Consider the following 23,133-nt stretch of genomic DNA (forward strand, 5'->3'; position numbering starts at 1 on the left):
TATTTGTCAATTGTCTTTTTTTGTTGTTGTTGTTGTTGACTGTTTCCTTTGCTGTGCCAAAGCTTTTTATCCCAATGAAGTACGAGTAATTAACTTTTGCCTTTGTTTCCCTTGCCTTTGAAGACATGTCTAGCAAGAAGTTGTTGTGGCCAAGGTCACAGAGGTTGCCGCCTACATATTTGTGGGTTTAATGCTGGGTTCTTTATTCTATTTCAATGATTGATGTGTCTGTTTTATGCCAATACTGCTTATTACTGTATATAACACTGTATATTAACACTGTATAATAACTGTGCTGGGATTTGAAAAAAAACTTATTTTAAAAAAAGCAGTACTTTATTCAAGGTATTGTGACTAATCACAAAGATGATGACTAAAGTCATCATCAACATGTGTTTGGTGCCCACCATGTACACTGGGACATGCCCTACACATTTTTAGGTATTAAAAAAAATAATAAAATATACTTTAATACTTGAACTTGACAAAGACAAATATATATACTGTTTAGATTTCTATAACTTTGTGGTATAGTTTGGAATCAAGGGGTGTGATGCCTCCAGTTTTGTTCTTTTTAAGATTGCTTTGGCTACTGAGGTCTTTTGTGGCTCCAGAGAAATTTTAGAATTGTTTGTTAAGTTTTCCAAACTTTTAATAGTCAGCAGCCAGGGTAAACAGAATAGTATTCTTGTGGGACAGATAAAAGGTCTTATGTTGCAGCTCTGCCTTTTATTTAAGAAGATATTTGCAACCTAGAGTTGGTTCCTTTGTGGTTCTTCTGAATGGATCAGTTCTTTTTCTTATGGAGAATGGCTGGGAGAGTAAGATGAGGAACTCTGAAATTTTGTTTTGTCTTTGTTTTCTAATGTAGAATATTAAACCTATTACCGCCTTCACTCAGAACATCTCCCTTCAGATTTTGGTATCGAAAGGTTGGTGTGCCTCGCTCTTAGCCATGCCTTGGAAGTCATAAATTATTTCTGTTGAAGTAATTTGCTTTTAGCAATCTCCCTAAACTAGAAGGCTGGAAGTGACTTGTTATTATGCTTTTTCCTTCGGTTCTCCCTTTCCTTCCGTGAGAGAGGCCACGCAGTGTAGTGGTTAATAGTGTAGGCTTTGTGGTTAGGCTGCCTGTTTTAAAACTTGCTCTTATTCTTGCAATGTGACTTGTAAAATATAAATAGTAATAGTACTGACTTGAGAAGGTTTGTTGAGAGAATTACTTAATACATCGAAAGTGTTTAGTGTTTGAAATAGTGCTAACACATAGCAAAATAGTAAAAGTTTGATAATGGTGATTATAATAACTTTTAGTATTTTTCTGTATAAATAGTAATTCTATGGGCAATATGTCCTGATTCTCCCATGGTCTGCTTATCTCTCTGGATTTCACTGATCTTAACAAAAAATCCATTGATCTTTTAGGACAATTGATCTTTATTTTTAGGGAAAGCTACTTAACTACCTTCTCTATTTTGGTCTAGTTTTCAGAGTATTTCACAAATTTGTGTTTCACGGTTTGGAGTTAAAGACCATTATTTTGTTCATTGCTTGATGGGATTATTTCCCTTGGTTTTCATGTTTTGTTGTTTCAGTGGAGTTTTTTAAGGGATGAGAGTAGAGAGCACATATCTTTACACTGTTCTCTTCCAATATTTCTAAGAAGCAATCACTTATGTTGTTTTATAAAATATTTTGTATTTTTATAAATATTTTAAATTTTTATTTTATATAGTTTTATAATTTATTTTGTTTATATAATATTTCTATATATTTATAAAATATTTTTGTACTGTCAGTCTCTAAGTGACATACTTAATTTAGTTGCCACTTCTTGCTTTTTCTGTTTAAGGTATGATCTGTTAGCTTTCTACTAGTACCGTGGAGGACAGAGCTGTCTTCCACAGTTACTCGCCCATCCACACACACATTTCCTGCACACACTTACCCCCAATATATTTATATTGGTAATAAGAATTTTATTTTTATTTACATAATTATGAACTCTGCAGCATGATGTGATTACTTTTATGCACACTTTTTTTTTTGTTTTGTTTTCACTGGAATTCATTGATTTATTTTTTTAAGTTGGCTAAGTTTTACTAATTCATTATAAATCTTCTTCCAGTGCCTCCAGGTTCCTATCCTGGAAGAATTTCTTCCAAGAACCTGCTAACTTGATCCAGTGTTGACCTACACCTAAGGTCATCTTAGGATTTCCTTTTACCATCCTCTAGGAGATGCTCCTTTCCTCTCTTTTGTGTTGGAACCCTTGTTTTCTGGATTCCATGTGTTTTGTGGCTTATTTTTTATTTTGGTAGACTGCATTCTCAAGTAGCTTTTTGAAAGGGTAAACCAGAGAGAAAAAGTTTAAAGCCTTGCATGTTTAGAAAGTGTCTTTCTTCTCCTATTACTGCATTGATAGTCTGATTGAACATAGTTTTAGGTTAGAAATCAAAAATTTTTTGAATTTTTCTCCATTATCTTCCAGCTTCCAATATTGCCTTGATGGTTGCCATTCTGAAGTGGGAGCCTTTCCATGAAACCTATGTATAAGCTTGTTGAATCTTCTGTCTCTATGATTTTGAAATTTCATGCGTTGTGCCTTGATTTGGTTCATTTTCAATATGAAGATAAACTTCCACATGGGGAAATTTTCCTAAATTTCTTCTCTGATTAGTTCCTCACAGTTTTCTTTGCGTTCAACTTCTGGAAGTCCTCTTTTTTCAGACACTGAACTTTCTGGATGGGTTCTCTAATTTTATTGTATTCCCTCCGATTTTTAATGTTTTTGGCTTTTTTTGTTTTATTTCCTGGGAGATTTCCTCAACTTTATTATATTCTATCTCTTCTGTTGAGCTTTTCATTTCTTCTTATTTTTTCTTTACCAATGCTCCTCTTTGTTAGTTTCTGTTCTTTATTTTGGCTGTATCCTAACCTTGTTTCATGCACGCAGTATCTTCCCTTAGCTCTGATTTTATTACTTTTTTTTTCTTTAACATTTTCTTTTCTCTGCAGAGTTTTTGTTTCCTCCAAGTGGTTCCCCCCTCCCCCAATTTGTTATTTGATCTTGAATTCATATTAGAATCTTTTCTTAGGGGTTTAATGATTCTTGGCTTTTTCTTATTCATGTATTGGGCTCTAAAAGTCCATTGGAAGCTTTGTGCTCTGGTTGGAACTTGCTGACTATGGACTTTCCTATAGGGTAATCTGGCTGGGCCATTTCTGGGCCATAGGATCTCCCCTGTATCTGTATCTGTAGGTCTTTACTCTTTAGTCTGGTCCTTATCTAGTATTGTGGAGTCAGATGGGAAAAGAGAGCTGAGCAATCTCAACATTGAGTAATTTAAGCCTGTATGGGTTCACTTAAGCCCCCCTTTGCAGTGTGGTATTCCTAACCTCAACTATTTGTAGTTTCTCCCAGTATAGAGACCTTCTGTATTATAAACCTCCTAGGTTTAGGGGAGGATTAGTCACTTGGCTGTATGGTATGGGAGAGGGCATGAGGACCCACCTTATACAGACCTACAAACAATCCTTTTCTTCTAAGTCTTCTTCACCATCACTTATAGACATGCCAAGTTCTGCTGATTCTTGAGTTATTTGGAGGCTTTTTGGCACACATTGGGTTGTTTCCAGACTTTATCCTGGCTGGAACTACCACATGTTTACTTGCTTTTAGTTTCCCAAATTTTGTTGAAATCTCCTGTCCTGTCTTCTGTTTCCATGAGAGTTAATTCCTTAATGGTGACAACAGCAAAAACAAAGGACTGATTTAATGGGATTTCAGGAGAGAGCTAATGCAACTGTGTACATAGAACACTCTATCTTCAGTTGGAAGTCTACATGAAGAGAATATTCCTTTGTTTTTATCTTTGTGTCCCTTAACAGTTTTCTTTGACCAGGATTTCCCTTGAAGCAATGAATTATTAAAATAACAGTGAGCTTTTAATTATATGGTGGGGAACGGTGGAGAGAGCCCTTCACTTGGAACCAGGAGACTTTTCTTCTAATCTTGGCTAGGGTGACTTTAGGCCAGTTGCTAAGCTTTTCAAAACCCCAACTTTTTAATTTGTAAAATGAGTGAAATAGATGATGTCTAACACTTATTTCAACTCAATTGCTATCTTCTTTGTAAGACTATTTAATATCACTTATAAATCAGATAAGGGGATTTTTTTTTCAATGCATTTAACATGTTGTATTTTCTCCTGCCCCTGGAGGTTGAGACTTTTGCTTCTATAACTGCAGATGAGCTCCACCTCATTTCATCTTCCAAAAATCTGCCTTTTATTTGGAAACTACGGTATTACACACTGGCCTGGGAACTATACATCTGCATATGGCCCGTTTTCCAGGGCATAGCTTGCTTTTCATTTACAATCCATTCTGTAAATTGTCACTTTTGCCCTGCATTGAAAATGTGTTACACAAAGATGAAAAGATGATTTCTGAAGTGGCATTTACACATCAACTGTTTTCTCAGGAAAAAAAAAGGGGGGATACTAAAATTTTAATTTAGAATAAGGAGGACCTACTGAGATGCAAAAAGAGCTAGAGATTTTCTTTGGAGCAAGAACTTTCCCCTGACTTCTTAACTTAGAATAACTGATGGCTTCACTGGGTCCATCATCCAGCTGCTTATTGAGAGGCTGCCCTAACCCCCAAAAGTGCTAGAGTTACGGTGAGAGCCCAATCTTTTCCTTTAGGATAGCAGTTCTCCAGTCTACCTGCATATTAAATCATGATGCCCTGGACCCCACCCCAGACCAACGGAATAAAAATATCTGGGTGTGAGGCCTGTACATTTTAAAACATCTCCCACCTTGATTTTTAAAATTAATTAATTAATTAATGATTTTCTTGTTTAAGAGGGAGCGGGTACACATGCAAGAGCAGGGGACGGGCAGAGGGGAAGGGAGAGTTTTTTTTTGTCCTACTTCAAGGAGTTGTAATACATTTATATACATTCATGTAATCTCTACCCCAGTTGAGACATAGAAAATTTCCTCATATTCCCACCTGGTCTGCCTCTACTCCACTCCCCATCCCTGCACCCTGCATAGGCAACCATTTTTCTAATTTCTATAACCATAGATTAGTTTTTGCTTGTTTTTAGACTTTATATAAATGGAATCATATACTCTTTTGTCCATATATATATATGGGTCTATTTTTGGACTCTAGTCTATTCCATTAATTAATTAGTTAATTAATTAATTTCCTTCCAGATATTTACTTATTTTTAATTTAAATTCAGTTAGTTAACATATAATGCCTTGTTGGTTTCAGAGCTATAGTTCAATGATTCATCAGTCTTACATAGTACCCAGGGCTCATTTCATCATATGTCTTCCGTAATGTCCATCATTTGGTTGCCCCATGAACCCTGCCCCCTGCCAGAAACCCTCAATTTGTTTCCTGTGATTAAGAGTCTCTTATGGTTTGTCTCCCTCTCTGGTTTTGCTTTGTTTTATTTTTTCCCTCTCCTCCCCTATGATCCTCTGTTTTGCATCTTAAATTCCAAATATGAGTGAGATCGTACGATACTTGTCTTTCTCTGGTTGACTTACTTCACTTAGCATAATACCCTCTAGTTCATGTTGTTACAAATGGCAGGATTTCATCTTTTGATGGCTGCATAGTATTCCATTGTGTGTGTGTGTTTATATATACCCCATCTTCTTTATCCATTTATCTATTGATTGGACATCTGGGCTCTTTCCATAGTTTGGCTATTGTGGACATTGCTGCTATAAATATTTGGGTGCAGGTGCCCCTTTGGATCACTACATTTGTATCTTCGGGGTAAATAACCAGTAGTGTGATTGCTGGGTTGTAGTGTAGCTGTATTTTCAACTTTTGGGGGAGCCTCCATACTGTTTTCCAGAGCGTTTGCACCAACTTGCATTTCCACCAACAGTGTAGAAGGGTTCCCCTTTCTCTGCATCCTTGCCAACATCTGTCATTTCCTGATTTGTTAATTTTAGTCGTTCTGATTGGTGTGATGTGGTATCTCACTGTGGTTTTGATTTGTATTAGGAAGAGAGAATCTTTTTTTTTTTTTTTTTTAAGGATTTTATTTATTTGAGAAAGAGAAAACTTGAGCAGAGGCAGAGGGAGAGGGAGAAGCAGGCTCCTGACTGAGCAGAGAGTTCAGTGGAGGGCTCCACCCTAGGACCCTGGGATCATGACCTGAGCCAAAGTCAGCTGCTTAACCAGCTGAGCCACCCAGATGCCCCTAGGAAGAAAGAGTCTTAAGCAGATCCCTGCTGATCGTGGAGCTGGTTGCAGAGCTTGATCTCATGACCCTGAGATCATGACCTGAGCCCAGTCCTAGAGTGGGAAGGAAGTGCAACCGACTGCCACCCAGGTGCCGCTCCCTAGGTGATTTTAATGTGCACATACCGTTGAGATCTTTTTCCTTAGAAGCTTTAAAACTAGGTGAAAGTTAAAAACTGTACGTTAATTGCTATAGAACGTGGAAGACTATGATAAGTTCTATGAAGAGTGACGTAGAGATCATGGGTGCATGAACTGGAAGGCATTTAATTAATTGGAGTCATCAGGAAAGACTTCATTAAGGAGGTAAGTTTTTAGCTAGTGGATTTTTCATACCAACTATTCTGACTGGGTATGGACTATTTGAAGAGCATTGGAAGCAAAGATTGGTTGACAGGTTATAGCCAGATTGTGATTGATTGCCTGGTGTTATTATGGGAATTTTGACTTTTTCCTGCAGGTGGCAGGGAAGTTTTGAGGAGGCATTCGGGATTTCTGGTGAATGAAATGGTATGATGCAAGGTGGTATCTTTGACAATTGATTCAATGGGAATGAGGAGTGTGTTGTTTGAACAAAATGAGGCAAGAACCTGTGGAAAGAAAAAGCAGTTGGAGAGCTGCTAGCATGGTCCAGATGGTAAGGATTTAAACTAGGAAAAAGGCAGTGGAATTAAAAAAAATAATGATAGTAAACATTTTTATAGGGTTTTCATAATAAGCAACTTCTTTCCCACATCTCATTAAACCTCACAATAACCTTGAGGGTATTTATCTCCATGTTTTATAAATGAAGGAACTTACATACAGAGGTTAAGCTGTTGTGAAGTAATCTTACAGAAATGGGGGTCCTGACTGGATATGACAAATCAGTAATAGGGAGTTGCAGGGATTCTTCCAACTTTCAAGGTTGGGTGTGGAAATGGTAGAATTCCAAGTGGTTAACTCAGTGTCAAGGCTCTGGCTCTGCTCTCAGGTAACCACTTATGGTTTTTTTTTTTTTGTTTTGTTTTGTTTTTAAGATTTTATTTACTTATTTGACAGAGATCACAAGTAGGCAGAGAGGCAGGCAGAGAGAGAGAGAGAGAGAGGAAAAGAGGCAGGCTTCCCACTGAGCAGAGAGCCCGACATGGGGCTCAATCCCAGGACCCCAGGATCATGACCTGAGCCAAAGGCGGCTTTAACCCACTGAGGCACCCAGGCGCCCCAACCACTTGCGTTTTTTTACGTGACTTCTGTTACCCTATGATTTGATGTGCAATGACTGTCATGTGCGGTGAAGGGCAGGGAAGAAAAGGCTGCTGTCCATTTGATTTCTATCAAATAAGGATCTTCATGTATTTTCTGAGTAGTTTTGGGTTTTCGGATAATTAAACTTTGTTGAATTTTAGAAGGCTTAGTTTAGGTGTGGGGGATCCAAATACAGGGCTGATGACTTTGTCCAGATGGGTTCTTCCCTGAGTCTGTTAGTTGTGACTGGGTGGATTTCCTTTTCTCTTGTGGTTGAGGCAGGAACCCTAGGAAAGAGAACTATGAAGCGTGGTGTAGACATTGGAGAACATCCTCATGCCTGTGGTAACTAGGATGTTTGATCAAGATTACATCTTTATCAGAGCTGGAGACTGACCCCCTACCCACCACTGTGGTAATTCATTCTGTTGACAAGTCCCCCAGGTCCGTGTGATCATCCATCTCGGGTGCTAGGGTCCCGAGGCAATTTAAATACCAGCTTCAATCAGCCATGGAGATGATGAATGTACTTTTTCATCTGAGATATTTGTTTCCCTGCAATTAGGTAGCAGAAGAATGTGCCAGAAACCTATGGGATGCTGGGGGAGGTACAAAGGAGTGACTCATCATCGTGGCAAACCTTGATTAGATTTCTTGTGAAATGCTGGGTTATGGAGGAACAGGATGAGCCTGGGGATGAAGAGAGGGTGAGCTTTTGTGCCCTGGGCAGTTTCAGTCCAGGTGCTAGACTAACATTCATTAGCTCCAGCTGTGATGCAGATAATTCGGCCTGAAAACATCTTTGGAAAATTAAGATGTCACATTTTATTTCAGCTGGTTTTTTCCCCCTCCTTCTCTTTAGAATTCTGGGATCTTCAATGGCAGGAGACAGAGTGATCAGAAGACCGAGATGAATTTTAACACTATTCTAGAAGAGATTCTTATTAAAAGATCACAACAGAAAAAGAAGACATCACCCTTAAACTATAAAGAGAGACTTTTTGTGCTAACAAAGTCCATGTTAACCTACTATGAAGGTCGACCAGAGGTAGGAGACAATAAAAATTTACTTTGCTGCTTTCTATGTTGATAATATTTAATAATATTGTTCCCCCTCTGCCCTCCTCTCCCAATCTTATGGAATAAATTTCAGGCAAATGAAGTTAAGGTAATAATTTGTTATCATTTGAATGATAAAGCTTAGAATAGGGTGAGAAATTCTTCGCAAGTCTCTTGATTATGGTGTAGTATATATGGGTGTGCATTTTCTATCAGCCTACTGAATTAATCTATTCAAGAAAACAGATTTCCACATCGGTTTTAGGTCCTTGTGGAATTCATTAAGTATATTGTATACACATGGCTTCTTCCCATAAACGACTGTATGATGTGTCAAAATCGACTTTAGCCCATATACACTGAGTCTGTGTCCATTGCTTTATATGAATAGTTCTTCATCCTTATGTGGAAATTACTTAAAAGGGATTTGATGGAGCCAGCACATTACTGAGGCTGACCAGAAGCAGAACTGTTCAGTGTTTCTTATGATAAGCAGCTACCGCAGAGTGCCTTTTATGGGAGCAGGGAGAAGTAACTTTTTTTTTCTTAAACTTATTTTTTATTTATTTTCAGCATAACAGTATTCATTATTTTTTCACCACACCCAGTGCTCCATGCAATCCGTGCCCTCTACTTCTAACAAGCTCCTCTGTGAGCATGGGGTGTAGTGAGGGCGTGTTGCTCGGCGGCCAGCTCCTGGCTTTTCAGTTGTTTTAGTCTCTGGTTTTCCCACTAGAGGAGGTCTGTGAGTGTAGGGTTGCCTCTGGCCAACCTTGTTTTCTCCTGATATCTTGAAAATGCAGCGTCTTGTCCTGCCGGTCCAACCATGCTCCTCCCTACTAGAAATATTCTTGGATTCCAGGGAATGACTGGAGAGTGTTGTCCCTTTTGTCCACATGCTGTTGTCTGGTTGGTTACGGTGGGATTTTTGGTGATCTTATTGTTTGGTTTTATTTAATTCTTTTTTTTTCCCCCTACCTAGAGTGCCTTCCTGAGAAATTGATTTATTTTTTTCAGTTGTTTGGCTTGTTTTTGTTTTTGTTTTCTTACTCCCACTGGTGTTGGTTCCCCCGATTCAGAGAGAATGGCATCATAGATTCTTTCTGGTTGTCCTTAACTCTGTTAATTGCTGTTGTGGCTTGTCGTTGTGACTTGTGGAATTCTGCAGGCTGATGTAATTTAAGACTAAAGTCCTTTATTTTCCTTTCTAAATTGCGGAAATGCTGAAGACCCAAATTTGAAAAACTTTTTGAGTTGTAAAACTTGGCCTAAGATGAATCTGGTTTTGGTCTTAATTTATCCTAGTCACTGTGACTTTTTTTTTTCTTTTTTTTTTGGCATTTTTGGGTGCACAAATATCAATATGTTTATTTATGTGGGGTTGTCCTGGTCCCTGCTGGGAGTATGTTTGTGTGTGTATGTATGTGTATGTATGTATATATATGTACATATATATACATATATATATGTATATATGGCATATGTGCTATATTTCAATTATTAAATCTGAAAAATTCAGAGTTCCAAAGGCTTTCAGTTAAGACTAGAAATATGAACTATTTTAAAATCTAAAATAGATTTTAAGGGAAGACAAGACATTTTGGTATTTGGTAATTATTTGTTATAAATTGAACTTAATGTAGTAAGTCTCAGAAAAGAATAGAAATATAACGACGAAAGTAGTAAAACGTGGTAGCTTCTTAACCAAAAAGAGCCTCAGAAATCAATATTATCTGCTTAGAAATATGGACGGATCGAGTTGAAATATGTTGCAATTGTTAGGTCACTTTGAAGATGGTAAATATACAAAGTTTAAACTGCCCTAATTGCTTTAGGTTAAATGGAATAAAGAGAACAGTGGGACCCCTCTTTATTTTAGAACCTGGCTCACTGTCTTGCCTGGGAGGGGCCTTAGTCACTATAAGAACCGGAAAGGATGAATGTGCAACTTTTGTATCACCATAAGCGGGATTGGAGGAGATTATGCTGAGTGAAATAAGTCAAGCAGAGAGAGTCAAGTATCATATGGTTTCACTTATTTGTGGAGCATAAGGAATAACACAGAGGACTTTGGGAGATGGAGAGGAGAAGGGAGCTGGGGGAAATCAGAGGGGGAGACAAACCCTGAGAGACTGTGGATCCTGGAAACAAACTGAGGGTTTTGGGGGTGGAGGGTGGGTTGACTCTGGTGGTGGGTATTAAGGAGGGCAGGTATTGCATGGAGCACTGGGTGTGGTGCATAAACAATGAATCTTGGAACACTGAACAAATAAAATAAATGAAAAGCCAAAAAAAAAAAAGCCACAACAAAACAAAACAAAAACAAAAACAATAATAATAAAAAGAACCACAAAGGACAGAAAAATACCCAGCTTCTGAAACTTAGCGACACTTAGTGTCAGGGTCCACCTCCCTTCTGGCTGCTGATGAGCCCAAGTGAGCCTCATCCTGCTTTCACCCCTACTCCTGCCATGATCCCCCTGGATTCTTTTTCTTAGGGACAGACGTTCGCTAACATATTTAGGACTTTCTGCTTGAAATACGGTTGCAGATTTGTTTGCCTCTCACAGTTAAAAATAAATCGTTCATAGTAAAAAGTTAGGAATTTTAAAATAAGAATCTTAATTTTTGTAAAAGTAAAAAAAATTTTTTTTGGCCATCCTGGGCTGAGTTCCTGCCTGACAGGTCTCTGCCTGGCTTCTAGGTAAGCCCGGTAGCACCCCACTGTCATGTTTCTTCCCTGTTTCAGTTATTCTGGTTTCTATCTCCCCAGCCCTAGAAGCTGTGATCCAAAATTGCTGTGATATGGGTAACTTTTAAGAATCAATAGGTATTTGAAATATAATATTTTTTAAAAAATGTAAAACTAGAGGTGGATTAGAAAAACCATGGGACTCAGAGGTTGGGATAAATAGCCCTAGAGATATTTATTTTAGTTGTTCATAGTTCTATTTTTAAAAGAAAAACTGTGGGTAGGCTATTCATTGATCTAGGCACTGTGATCCCTAGTTTCTTCATGGCAATTAAGTGCCATTAATGCCTTATTAAAACTCTTAGTTAATCATAATGTGACTCAGACATGCATCCTCCTCTGGTTCTCTGAACCCCAGCTCTTCAACATGATGGCAACAAGTGTCTCTATCTATTAAATATAGTTTATTGTGCTTTTCAAAGTATGCTAAGGAATTCTGTTTTAGATGAGGAATTCACTCAAGCTGTTTCTTCCAAGTCTGATATTGGCAAAGATGTGTTTCAATTTCTGCTGTGAGCCATTCTTTGATTTGTCCTCCTTGCTCTTACTGCCCTCAATTAGCGATTATTTCTGCATATTCTAATGAACTGAGAAGAGCCCTTCCAGGAATTGATGTTGTTTGATCTCAGTCAGAATAACAAATAGAAACAGGACCTGGTGAGGGGAACAAATGACAAATGAGTTAGACACCCCCCCACCCCCTCCGGGCATGTGAGGGAAATCTCCCTGTGGACTTGAGATGGAATTCAGGGAAGAGCAGGAGCTTAATCAGGAAAAAGGTTTACTAAATAATGGTGAGAAAACAAGGAATGGAGAGATTTCTAGATGGTGAGATTTGGAATAAATAAATTCAAGTAAATTTATAGTTACTTTTAGCTAAGAAATCAGGAACTATATATTATTTATTTTATTTTATTTTTTTGAAAAGATTTTATTTATTTATTTGACAGAAAAAGAGAGAGAGAGAAGCAGGCTGCTGGGATCCTGGGCCAGGACCCAGGGATCATGACCTAAGCCCAAGGCAGATGCTTAACTGACTGAGCCACCCAGGAGCTCTAGGAGCTTTTTATAATTGGACTTTGGTACTACTAATTTGGGTCATTTGTTGTCTATAACACTGCTCCAGTATGGAAATAGTTTATAAAGTTGAGGAGTAGAAAGACTGGTTTTGTCAGGCATCCCCAAGACTGTCCCCAGGTTTGGTAATTCATTAGGAGAACTCACAGTGCTTGGCATATGGTTGTCTTCACGGCTATGATTTGTGACTATGGAAGGAGTCCGAGCTAAATTAGCAAAGGGAAAAGGCATGTGGGGAAAATCTAAAGGAAACCAGGCACAAGCTTGCAAGAGCCTTTTCTCACTGGAGTCTTCCAAGAATGTACAGAATTCTTCTAGCCTTCGATTGTGACAATTATGAAATGCTGTCTACCAGGAAAGTGCATTTAGAGACTCGGCACCCAGGGGTTTTGTTGGAGCTGTTCACATAGACGCTCTCTCTATCATGTACCAGAATTCCAGACTCCAGAAGGAAACTAGGGGTTCAGCATAAACCATATTTTTTGTACAAACAGCTTGGGCACAATGAGCTCTTTTTATCAGTGCTGGAAATAGTAGGAGCCTCTCAAAGCCCAAGTTCCCAGATGCCAGTCAGGGGTCAGCCAGGTAAGCAGGACTTTCTCAGGTAGCGGTTTCTTAGGACCATTGTCTGTGCTTTAGGAGTAACAGTGACACAAATTATTGAGTATCACATACAGGCCAGGCACTGGGCTAAGTACTTTACACATATTATTTCCTTTATTCTTCAAAACAAACATCTTATTAGTGCCCCCACTTAAAAAATGAGTGATGCAAGGCTTAGAAAGTTTAAAAACTTGGACAAGGTTGTGCACTAGTGAATCATGGGGCTATTTCTTTAAAGCTTATCCTTTTTTTTTTTTAAAGATTTAATTAATTTATTTGACAGACAGAGGGAGATCACAAGCAGGAGAGAGGCAGGCAGAGAGAGAGGGGGAAGCAGACTCTCTGCTGAGCAGAGAGCCCGATGCAGGGATCGATCCCAGGAAGATCCCTGAGATCATGACCTGAGCCGAAGGCAGAGGCTTAACTCACTGAGCCACCCAGGCGCCCTAAAGCTTCTCTTTGAAACAACCTTGAATATTAGGGGAAAAGTCTATTAGATTTCTCTATAACACAGATAAAGCTTTATTTTAAAGCTTTTGAGAATTTTTTAAAAAGATTTTATTTATTTATTTAGAGTAAGTGGGGTAAGGGGTGGAGGGAGAGGGAGAGAGAGAATATCAAGTTGACTCCACACCAAGCACAGAGCCCGATGTGGGTCTTGATCTTATGACCCTGACATGATGAGCTGAGCTGAAATGAAGAGTCAGATGCTTAACCAACTGAACTACCCAGGCACCTTGAGAATATTTTTGTTTACTACTTTCAGTTATGATTTTTTAAAAGATTTTATTTATTTATTTGACAGAGAGAAAGACAGCAAGAGACGGAACCACAAGCAGGGAGAGTGGGAAAAGGGAGAACCAGGCCTCCTGCCAAGTGGGGAGCCTGATGTGAGCCCTGATACTAGGACCTTGGAATCATGACCTGAACCAAACACAGACACTTAATGACTGAGCCACTGAGGGGCTCTGTGCCCCTCAGTTATGATTTTTTAAAAGATTTTCTTTGAGGTAGAGAAAATTAGCATTAGGCAGGGTTTTTTGTCCTGGCTCTGCCACTATCTAATTGGACTTTATAAAATAATATTCTTCCTCCCATATATCTCTGTACACTTTTTTTTTTTTTAAAGATTTTATTTATTTATTTGACAGACAGAGATCACAAGTAGGGGACTCAGGCAGAGAGAGAGGGAGGAGGAAGCAGGCTCCCTGCTGAGCAGAGAGCCCGATGTGGGACTCGATCCCAGGACTCTGAGATCATGACCTGAGCCTAAGGCAGAGGCTTTAACCCACCGAGCCATCCAGGTGTCCCATCTCTCTACACTCTTAACTCCTCCTTCCTCATTTCCATTTCAACCCAGCACACATCCAGTCTTTTACCTAATGCCGTGACTTTTCCCTTTAGTTACAACCTTATTGAGGTTCCCAACTCCATTCTCTTGATGGATTACTGCCCTATTTGATTCTACTCTTGGACCTTAATATTTTATTCATGCAGCCATCATGGGGCTATTTCAAACTTGTAGCTTTGTATCTTCTCTTGGATCAAGTGAAAACTCCTTAGCTTGCAGGACAAGGTACGTGATGCCATGTTTCCTTGTCTTCCCTCTTTCCTCCTCCCCCTCCTGCTGTGTCTTTCACGTTGTGCCTTTCTTAATGTTGTTCCGTCTACTTAGAGCGATATGGTCTTCCTACAGCCTGTGAGGATTCATCTGTCCATTCCACTATCTATTTTATTCATCAAGAATGTGTTGAGTGCCTAGCAAATACTAATCTTTTCTTTAAGATTTTATTGATTTATTTATATTTTATTTATTTATTTGACAGAGAGAGATGCAGTGAGAGAGGGAACTCAAGCAGGGGGAGTGGGAGAAAGAGAAGCAGGCTTCCCGCCAAGCAAGGAGCCTGATGCGGGGACTCGATCCCACGACCCTGAGATCATGACTTGAGCCAAAGGCAGAGGCTTAACCCACTGAACCACCCAGGCACCCTGAAAACTCATTCTCTATTGGCAGTTGAGTTTCCTTGTTTCTGAGGGTAGTTTGCATCAGCTCCTTGTCTTGTGCCTCAGTTTCCTTTCCTGTGTCTCTTCTCTCACTTCTCATTCATATCTGTTTTCTTACCTACTGTCCTCGATCTGAGTTTCCTTATCATTAGTCACGTTAAAGGCCAAGAGGCAGGTCTGAAATCTTAGGATCTGATTCACTGCCCTTAATTTGGCAAATTAATCTATTTTCATATAATCATACTCACTGGTTTCTTTTTTTTTTTTTTCCCTCTAGGAAGTCGAAACCTATTTAAGACAGAAGAGGGGCTAAAATACAATTCCTAAAAATTTCTGGCTAACTTTTTATTTTGCTGTGTTTCAACTTACAGAAGAGTTAGAGGAATAGTACAAGGAACTCTCAAGTAACTTTTAATCAGATTCACAAATTTCCTCTCATTGTTGCCCTGTTTGCATTGCCATCTTTGTCTCTGTCTCTCTCTTCACTTGCCTGATGGTTACTGAACCATTTGAGAGGAGGATGTAGACATTGGCTCTTTTACCACTAAAAAAGTCTTTGTGTATTGTGTAGGAACAAGGCCATTCTTTATAACCACAGTATTATGATCAAAGTCAGGATGGTTAACATTGATATGCTCCTGTTATCGAATCCAGAGTCTGTGGTCAAATTTCATTCATCATGCCACTGACGACTTCATAGTTATTTCTCAACTTCCTCCCCTTGCCAAGTCTGGGATCTAATTGTGGGTTATGCATTACATTTGGTTGGTCAAGACATAAAGGTTTTTTTTTTTTTTTCTCTTTTCTTATTTATTAACATAAAATGTATTATTAGCTCCAAGGGTACAGGTCTGTGAATCGCCAAGTTTACACACTTCACAGCACTCACCATAGCACATACCCTCCCCAATGTCCATAACCCCACCACCCTCTCCCTAGCCCCCTCCTCCTGGCAACCCTCAGTTTGTTTTGTGAGATTAAGAGTCTCTTATGGTTTGTCTCCCTCCCGATCCCATCTCGTTTCATTTATTCCATTCCTACCCCCAGAGCCCCCCCATGTTGCCTCTCAACTTCCTCATATCAGGGAGATCATATGATAATTAAGACATAAAGTTTTTAAATATCCATGGTGTAAGGAGGAGGAACTTAGAGAAGAGATGCTGTCTTTTGTTGCATACTATAGAATGCCAACTATCTTATGAATACTCAGTGATTATGTGTGGATGTCCACAAGCACGAAATCAGATTTAAAAACCATTAAAACTATTCTCCTTCTCTCATTCTCATGGTCATGATCAGGAGCTGAAGAGCCCCCTTTTGCCAAAGAAATTATTTTAGCCTAGTCTGCTAGGATGAGTAAAAATCACTTATTTCTGTTTCCATAGCCTCCTCCTACCTTCCGTTTTAAGTTTTTATTCTTCTGTGTTAAAACAGTTGTTAGGCACCTAAAGCACATTTTGAAGAACAGTATCAGTAATTACTAGTAAATGAAGAGGGAGTTTAATCAAAGGTTTGGTATTCGGGCTACTTAAAAGTAGAAATGATAAAAACAGTTTAGATTTTGTAAAACGCTCCTGGTTTGCAAGATCTAAACTAACTGTGTTTTATTCATTGATTATCTGTATTAGGATGAGACAAAGACTCCAAGGAACATCAGCATTTTTTGGTCAGAAATGGCATTACCTAGTTTATTTTATTTGTAAGACTTAGCTCTCAGCGGGGTGGTACAGTTGGTTAAGTGTCTGACTCTTGGTTTCTGCTCAGGCTGTGTTCATGGGATTGAGCCCCACACTGGCTCAGTTCAGCATCTCTGTTCCTCTCCCTCTGCCCCTCCCTGGCCATGCGCACTCTCTCTCTCTTTAAAGTAAAGAAATAAATCTTAAAAAAAAAGAAGACTTAGCTGTCAGCAATTTTTAGTGATATCAAAAAGTCAAATTTCCCTCAAAGTTTTATTTAGCACTTTTTCCACTAAATATATTCAAAAACTGTGCCATAGGCACTGAAGGCAGTTAGGAAAAGACCAGTTCCCAGAATGTTTGGAAATGGCATCACTTGAAATAAACATAGTGTTTCTCCTTACTTTTATTCCCCCCCACCCCACCCCCCGTCTGTCTTGAAAGAAACTTCTCTTAACTCGAAATGTGTGAAACTTCTTGCAGTTTTTGAAAAAAAGAACTATGTTTGACATCATGATTTTTGTAACATGTGAGTTTTATTTTTCTCTTGTTGCATCATGAAGTGCTGGGTTGGGGATTCTTGGAAGTCTTTGAAGCTACTTGTGTAATTAGTAGTTTCTAGTAAGTGTTGGAGAAGATAGTTATGATAGCACTTATCTTGAGGGACAGTTAAAGAGACCAAATTATATGTGTGGAGGAAGATTTGGTGGCACAAGTGTAGATTCCATAGGTTTTAGGGGCGTGGTAGATGTTGGGGAAGGGTTGGAGGCCTCCTCTTGGCCAAGATTGGAGTATGAGTAAGGTTGGGCAAGGAGTGCCCATTCCACACAATGGAAACAGCATGTGCAAAGGCCCTGGGGGTATAAGGGAATTTCGTATGTCTGTGGATCTGTTCTGTTCTAGACTTATATAGATTTCTGTAACTGGCAATTGGCCATACAAGGTGATAATTAATTTGTTAATAATAAAGAAGAATGATATGATTTCCTTTTACTTTATTTAGAATCATACAATTTTAGAGCTTGAAGGTATTATAAAGAATGACCCCCCCCCCCCAAGTTTTTCACTTGTGGGAATTGAAGGTAAGGAGACGATCTGCTCAAGTTCACCCAGTCAGCTGATGGCTAAAACTGGACCAAAACTCAGATCTGAATGTTTCTGAGTTAGTCTCTGATTATCCTGTCTCAGTTCTGGGAAGGATGTATTTGGGTTGCCGGAGTAGGTGAGAGCACTTACACACCTGGTACAATATGGTTATTCACAGAATAGACACCATCTAGTCACTGTTCGGGCACCTTTGCTTAAAAATACTGATGTCTTCTCTGCCTTTGCAGCTTTGCCTCTTGTTGCACGTAATAGTTTCTTCCCTTTATTTCTAGCCCTCCCCTCCCCCCACCTATCAGTTATAAGCATCTTGCTCTTTTAAAAATACTGTTAGGGGCACCTGGGTGGCTCAGTGGGTTAAGCTGCTGCCTTCGGCTCAGGTCATGATCTCAGGGTCCTGGGATCGAGTCCCGTATTGGGCTCTCTGCTCATCAGGGAGCCTGCTTCCTCCTCTCTCTCTGCCTGCCTCTCTGCCTACTTGTGATCTCTTTCTCTGTCAAATAAATAAAAAAATAAATAATAAAAAAATACTGTTACATTTATTTGTATTTTATTATTATAGTGTTTTTTTCCCCTCACAAATGATGTAGTTATCTCTTTGAAGGCACAGTTTGTTGCCTCATAACTGAAATGTTTCACACAATGCCTTCCACCTTCCAGCTTCTCAAAAAAGCTTTCATTGGCAATAATTACGATGGTGGTGGTTGGTTAGTGTTTTAGGGAAGCAAAAAGATCCTTAGAGACATTGTGATAATTACTTCTTATTTTGTTTCTTTTTCTTTTCTTTCTTTCTTTTTCTTTTTTTTAAAGGAGATGCATTATTTAAGTTTAGAAAAAAAAAAGTATCCTTATTTGCTATTTATTAGTGTTACCCTCTCCCCTAAACTAAAATGTGGACATTATTTGAAACAACTAGACCCTGAACTATCAGAAGAAATCATACAGCAACTTGAGAAAGTGAAACTGCACGTTGCATTGTTTCTGGGTGGTTTAAGCCATGCTAGGTCTCAGACGTTGGTTGATGCTGTTCAGGCGCACGTGGAGAATTATCTGCAAAGGGATATTAGAAACACCTGTGTTGTTCGGCAACTGATTATATTAGGAGAACTTCTGCCATTATGGGCCTTTAGGTTTGGGGACTACACTGTACTTCCGAGGTAAAATATTAAAATTTGCCGGTTCCAACTTCAGATGATGAAAAACGCTGTTATAGTCTATATTACTAAAGCTCTTTTACCTTTTTAATGTTTAGTCATAGACAATTGTCTATAATCCTTGCATGACTCTGCATTACTAAACACCTAAAGTGAAAAATTGCACCAAATGCAGTTGTTTGCAAAATAAAATTCAATGAGTAAGAGACTTAAATGAAATCTCTAGTAATTTTTAATTGATTGTGGGAAGAGAATTCCTCCTGATTATCCTAGTTGTATGAGAACACTTCTTCCCATTCTATCTTTATTCCACATAACCACGTAAGTATAGCTTTTCCTTAATTTGTCTTGCCATGACAAAAGGTACATGGGGAGATACAATTCCCTGCTCATGAGATTATAACCTGAATTTTTCTCATTTTAGAGGACTATGTAAATCATATATACAAGTATATTTATAAATTATATATAGAATTATATAAGTTATAGAATTTATAAATCATGAAGAATTATAGATTTGTTAAATATATTTAATATGTTATTTATATATTTCCTGGCAGATGAGGGGCCATAAGTCCATACAGTTATTTGTCATGTGGGCCTCACATCACCTGTTTTAGTTCATTCATTAATTGTACAGCAAAGACTTCCTGAGTATGTATAGTAATGCTAGAGATGGAGGAATTAAAAGATGCCTGATTCTGGCTTTGTGAAGCTCACAGTCTCATTAAGCTCTAGTTCTACTTCTATGGGTTCGGGATGACAGACTTTCTTACGGTGCATCTGCTCTGCTGTGGAGCGGGAGTTCCCATCCTCCGTGCTCCACTGTTGTATGCCCTCTCACCTATGACCCTTGAACTTCAGTTGCCCTTGGGTTTCCACGTGTCAGTGGGGGTAGTTGCACATACAGGATTTCAGGGTTTCCTTCTGTTCTTCAATTTTACTTCATTTAGATTTCACAAAAGTACCAGGGTTTTGCAGGCCTGCTTGCAACGTTCTGTTTTCTGTAGTATCTCCATAAAGTGTATCTGTAGGTAACTTAACACGTTTATCCACCATTTATTTTACAAGTGAAGAAACGGGAGACAAAGTCAGGCTGCCTTCTCTGAAATAATGTCCCATTTGAGTAGGTGAACCAAGATGTCTAATCTTTCTGGCTGACATGCTGCTATCTGTTAAACCACACTGTGCTACTGACCGCAAAGGGGGACTTCCTTAAACACAAGTCCACTGACCACCTGTATGCAGAGTTTCCTTCCTCCTTCCCTGCTTTGGCTTTATGTAGAAGACCTTGAAGAGGGAGTTCTTTTCACATTGTTGGTTTGTGTTTCTTTCTTCCTCACTGCCCCCCTTCCCCGCCCCCCACCGGGAGGTGGTGGGAGTCCTACGCATGCAAGTAATTTCGTTTTGTGGAAGAGAGACCTCGGAGAAGAAAATATTTCTGGAAGTAGTTATATGAAAGAGGTTGAGGGGCGCCTGGGTGGCTCAGTGGATTAAAGCCTCAGCCTTTGGCTCGGGTCATGATCCTAGGCTCCTGGGATGGAGTCCACATTGGGCTCTCTGCTCCACAGGGAACCTGCTTCCCTTCCTCTCTCTCTGCCTCTCTGCCTACTTGTGATCTCTGTCTGTCAAATAAATAAAGGAAATCCTTTTTAAAAAAATTTATTTATTTATTTTCAGCATAACAGTATTCATTATTTTTTCACCACACCCAGTGCTCCATGCAATCTGTGCCCTCTCTAATACCCACCACCTGGTTCCCCCAACCTCCCACCCCCCTGCCACTTCAGATTGTTTTTCAGAGTCCATAGTCTCTCATGATTCACCTCCCCTTCCAATTTACCCCAACTCCCTTCTCCTCTCTAACTCCCCATATCCTCCATGTTATTTGTTATGCTCCACAAATAAGTGAAACCATATGATAATTGACTCTCTCTGCTTGACTTATTTCACTCAGCATAATCTCTTCCAGTCCAGTCCATGTTGCTACAAAAGTTGGGTATTCATCCTTTCTGATGGAGGCATCATACTCCATAGTGTATATGGACCACATCTTCCTTATCCATTTGTTCGTTGAAGGGCATCTTGGTTCTTTCCATAGTTTGGTGACCGTGGCCATTGCTGCTATAATCTTTAAAAAAAAAAAAAGAGGTTGATAAAGGTTATACGTAGATAGTAGCTCTTAAGAATTTTTAAGTGGGTTTGGTTAAATAGTTCTTTTTAGAAATACTGGAAATCGTTCTTCCCAGAAAAAACTCAGAAGAAACTCAATTCAATGTGAACTTACAATCCCAACAGGCCAGACCAGTGTCACAACTGAAAAGGACCCCCTATAAATCTTCTATAATGTATTATTAAGTCTATTTTTAAACATTTTTTTACAAAAGTAAACAGATTTTTAGGTTAATTCAGCCCTGACTAGGATTGATTATAGTATATAATCAAAATAAATGGTAGAGATTTGAATTTTCTTAGGAAAAGATGAGCAGCTTTATGTTAAAGATCCAGTAAGTAAAAATTCAGATTTTTTTTTTTTTTTTTTTTCTGAGCTCAGATCAAGTGTAGAAACCTTCATAGTTGTAAAGGTCAGTAGTAAAAAACAGGGTCATTCCTTTATTTTCAGATGTCACATTTAGTCACTTTCTAAGGATAGAGTTCATGACTGAAATAGCTGCCAGGAAACAAAACCAACATCCACTAGATGAAATAGTATATTTCCTGAGGTTCTGGAATCGTTAATCAGCAATTTTCTGTTCCCTCTTGATTATAGGAAACTGCAGTCATTTCTACAGCCAATTTCCAAATTAATAGAATTTCTGTGTGTTAGAGAGTAGGAGACTAAGACTGTGGACTCTGGAGCCAGATTACCTGAGTTCAAATCCTAAATTTGTTACCTTTCTAGCTGCAGAACCTTGGGCAAGTTACCTAGCCCCTATGCCTCATTTTCCTCATCTCCTAACTGGGGAGAAAGAAGTACTGCCCTCACAGGTGTTGATGAGGAGTGAGCAGATCACCAAGTGTGTGAGTGGTCAGGACAGCTCCTGGCATATAGTAAGGGGCATATATATAATCGCCAGCACTTGCTGTAATGCCTATACACACAAGCTACGTCCCATGGTCACCCACCTTTGTCTTTTTTTGTATGCGTCTCAGGGTGTTCGTTCCTGCATCTGGCTTTTCCCAGATCTAGACATTGTTGCAATAAGCACAGCAGATCACATTGTTGTGATACCGTAGGATCACAGTGGATCCACTCTCTAAATCGATCTCTGTTGCCTGCCGTCAGTTGCATTTTGAGGTTGCGGTAAGTGGCAGAAATGTGTACCTCCAAGTAGGGCCATTTCACATTCCAGACATCGCAGAGCCTGTGTTGGTAGAACTCTTATCGGGGACCCTCTGCTGTGAATGTTTTCCTCTGGACACTTGTCACCGGGGCATGTGGCAGCGTACTGATTGTGGGAAATGTACTTTTCCTTCTGCTCCTTCACTTTGGTGTCTTCCAACACCAGAGGTGGGTCTTCTAAGAAGAGAAAGAAAAGTAAGCATTAGAGACTTAATTCCAGGGCCCTTTCTCAGGTTCCTGGAAGGACCCTCACAGTTTTGTATTTATAATTTTGCACTTAAAAGAAAGAGAGCCTTCTTCTTAAAGTGCATAAGCTTCCAGCTGCTCAAAACCTGGATCTGTTTCTGCAGAGCACAGAAGACTTGATTTGTTCTAATATCTGATGATATCTATAAATTCTGCCAGTGAGATACCCGCAGACATCTCTGCTGCATAATACCTAAGAAATAAGCACATTTCTAATTGGCTTATGTTCTTAAAAGTCTTCCTTTCAAGAGCAAAAAGATGGGTGTCTACTTCTGTTGTTTATTTCTCTTTCATACTTTCAGAGTTGGTTTTAAAAGTACCATACTGGGGCACCTGGGTGGTTCAGTGGGTTAAGGCCTCTGCCTTCAGCTCAGGTCGTGATCCCAGGGCCCTGGGATTGAGCCCTGCATCGGGCTCTCTGCACAGTGGGGAGCCTGCTTCCTCCTTTCTCTCTGCCTGCCTCTCTGCCTACTTGTGAGCTTTCTTTCTGTAAAATAAATAAATAAAATCTTTAAATAAAATAAAATAAAAGTACCATACTTTTTGTGTTAAATGAATTCCCAAGTGTTTTATGGTTAGAGTTACTCTGGTGAATTGGTTTTCATA

At 39.2% G+C, this 23,133-nt stretch overlaps 1 protein-coding gene across 2 annotated transcripts in view; it reads left to right on the forward strand.

The window, feature by feature from the left end:
- Positions 1 to 23,133, forward strand: part of TEC (tec protein tyrosine kinase) — a 140,063-nt gene that overhangs the window by 42,085 nt on the left and 74,845 nt on the right. For both annotated transcript variants that reach the window (XM_082728383.1, XM_082728382.1), the window contains exon 2: positions 8,372 to 8,557. In XM_082728383.1, coding sequence (XP_082584509.1) covers positions 8,420 to 8,557 — 138 coding nt within the window. In that variant the 5' untranslated portion in view covers positions 8,372 to 8,419. The remainder of the gene's footprint in view (positions 1 to 8,371; positions 8,558 to 23,133) is intronic.

This window comes from Mustela nivalis (assembly GCF_964662115.1).
Source record: "Mustela nivalis genome assembly, chromosome: 4".
Classification (NCBI taxonomy): Eukaryota; Metazoa; Chordata; class Mammalia; order Carnivora; family Mustelidae; genus Mustela; species Mustela nivalis.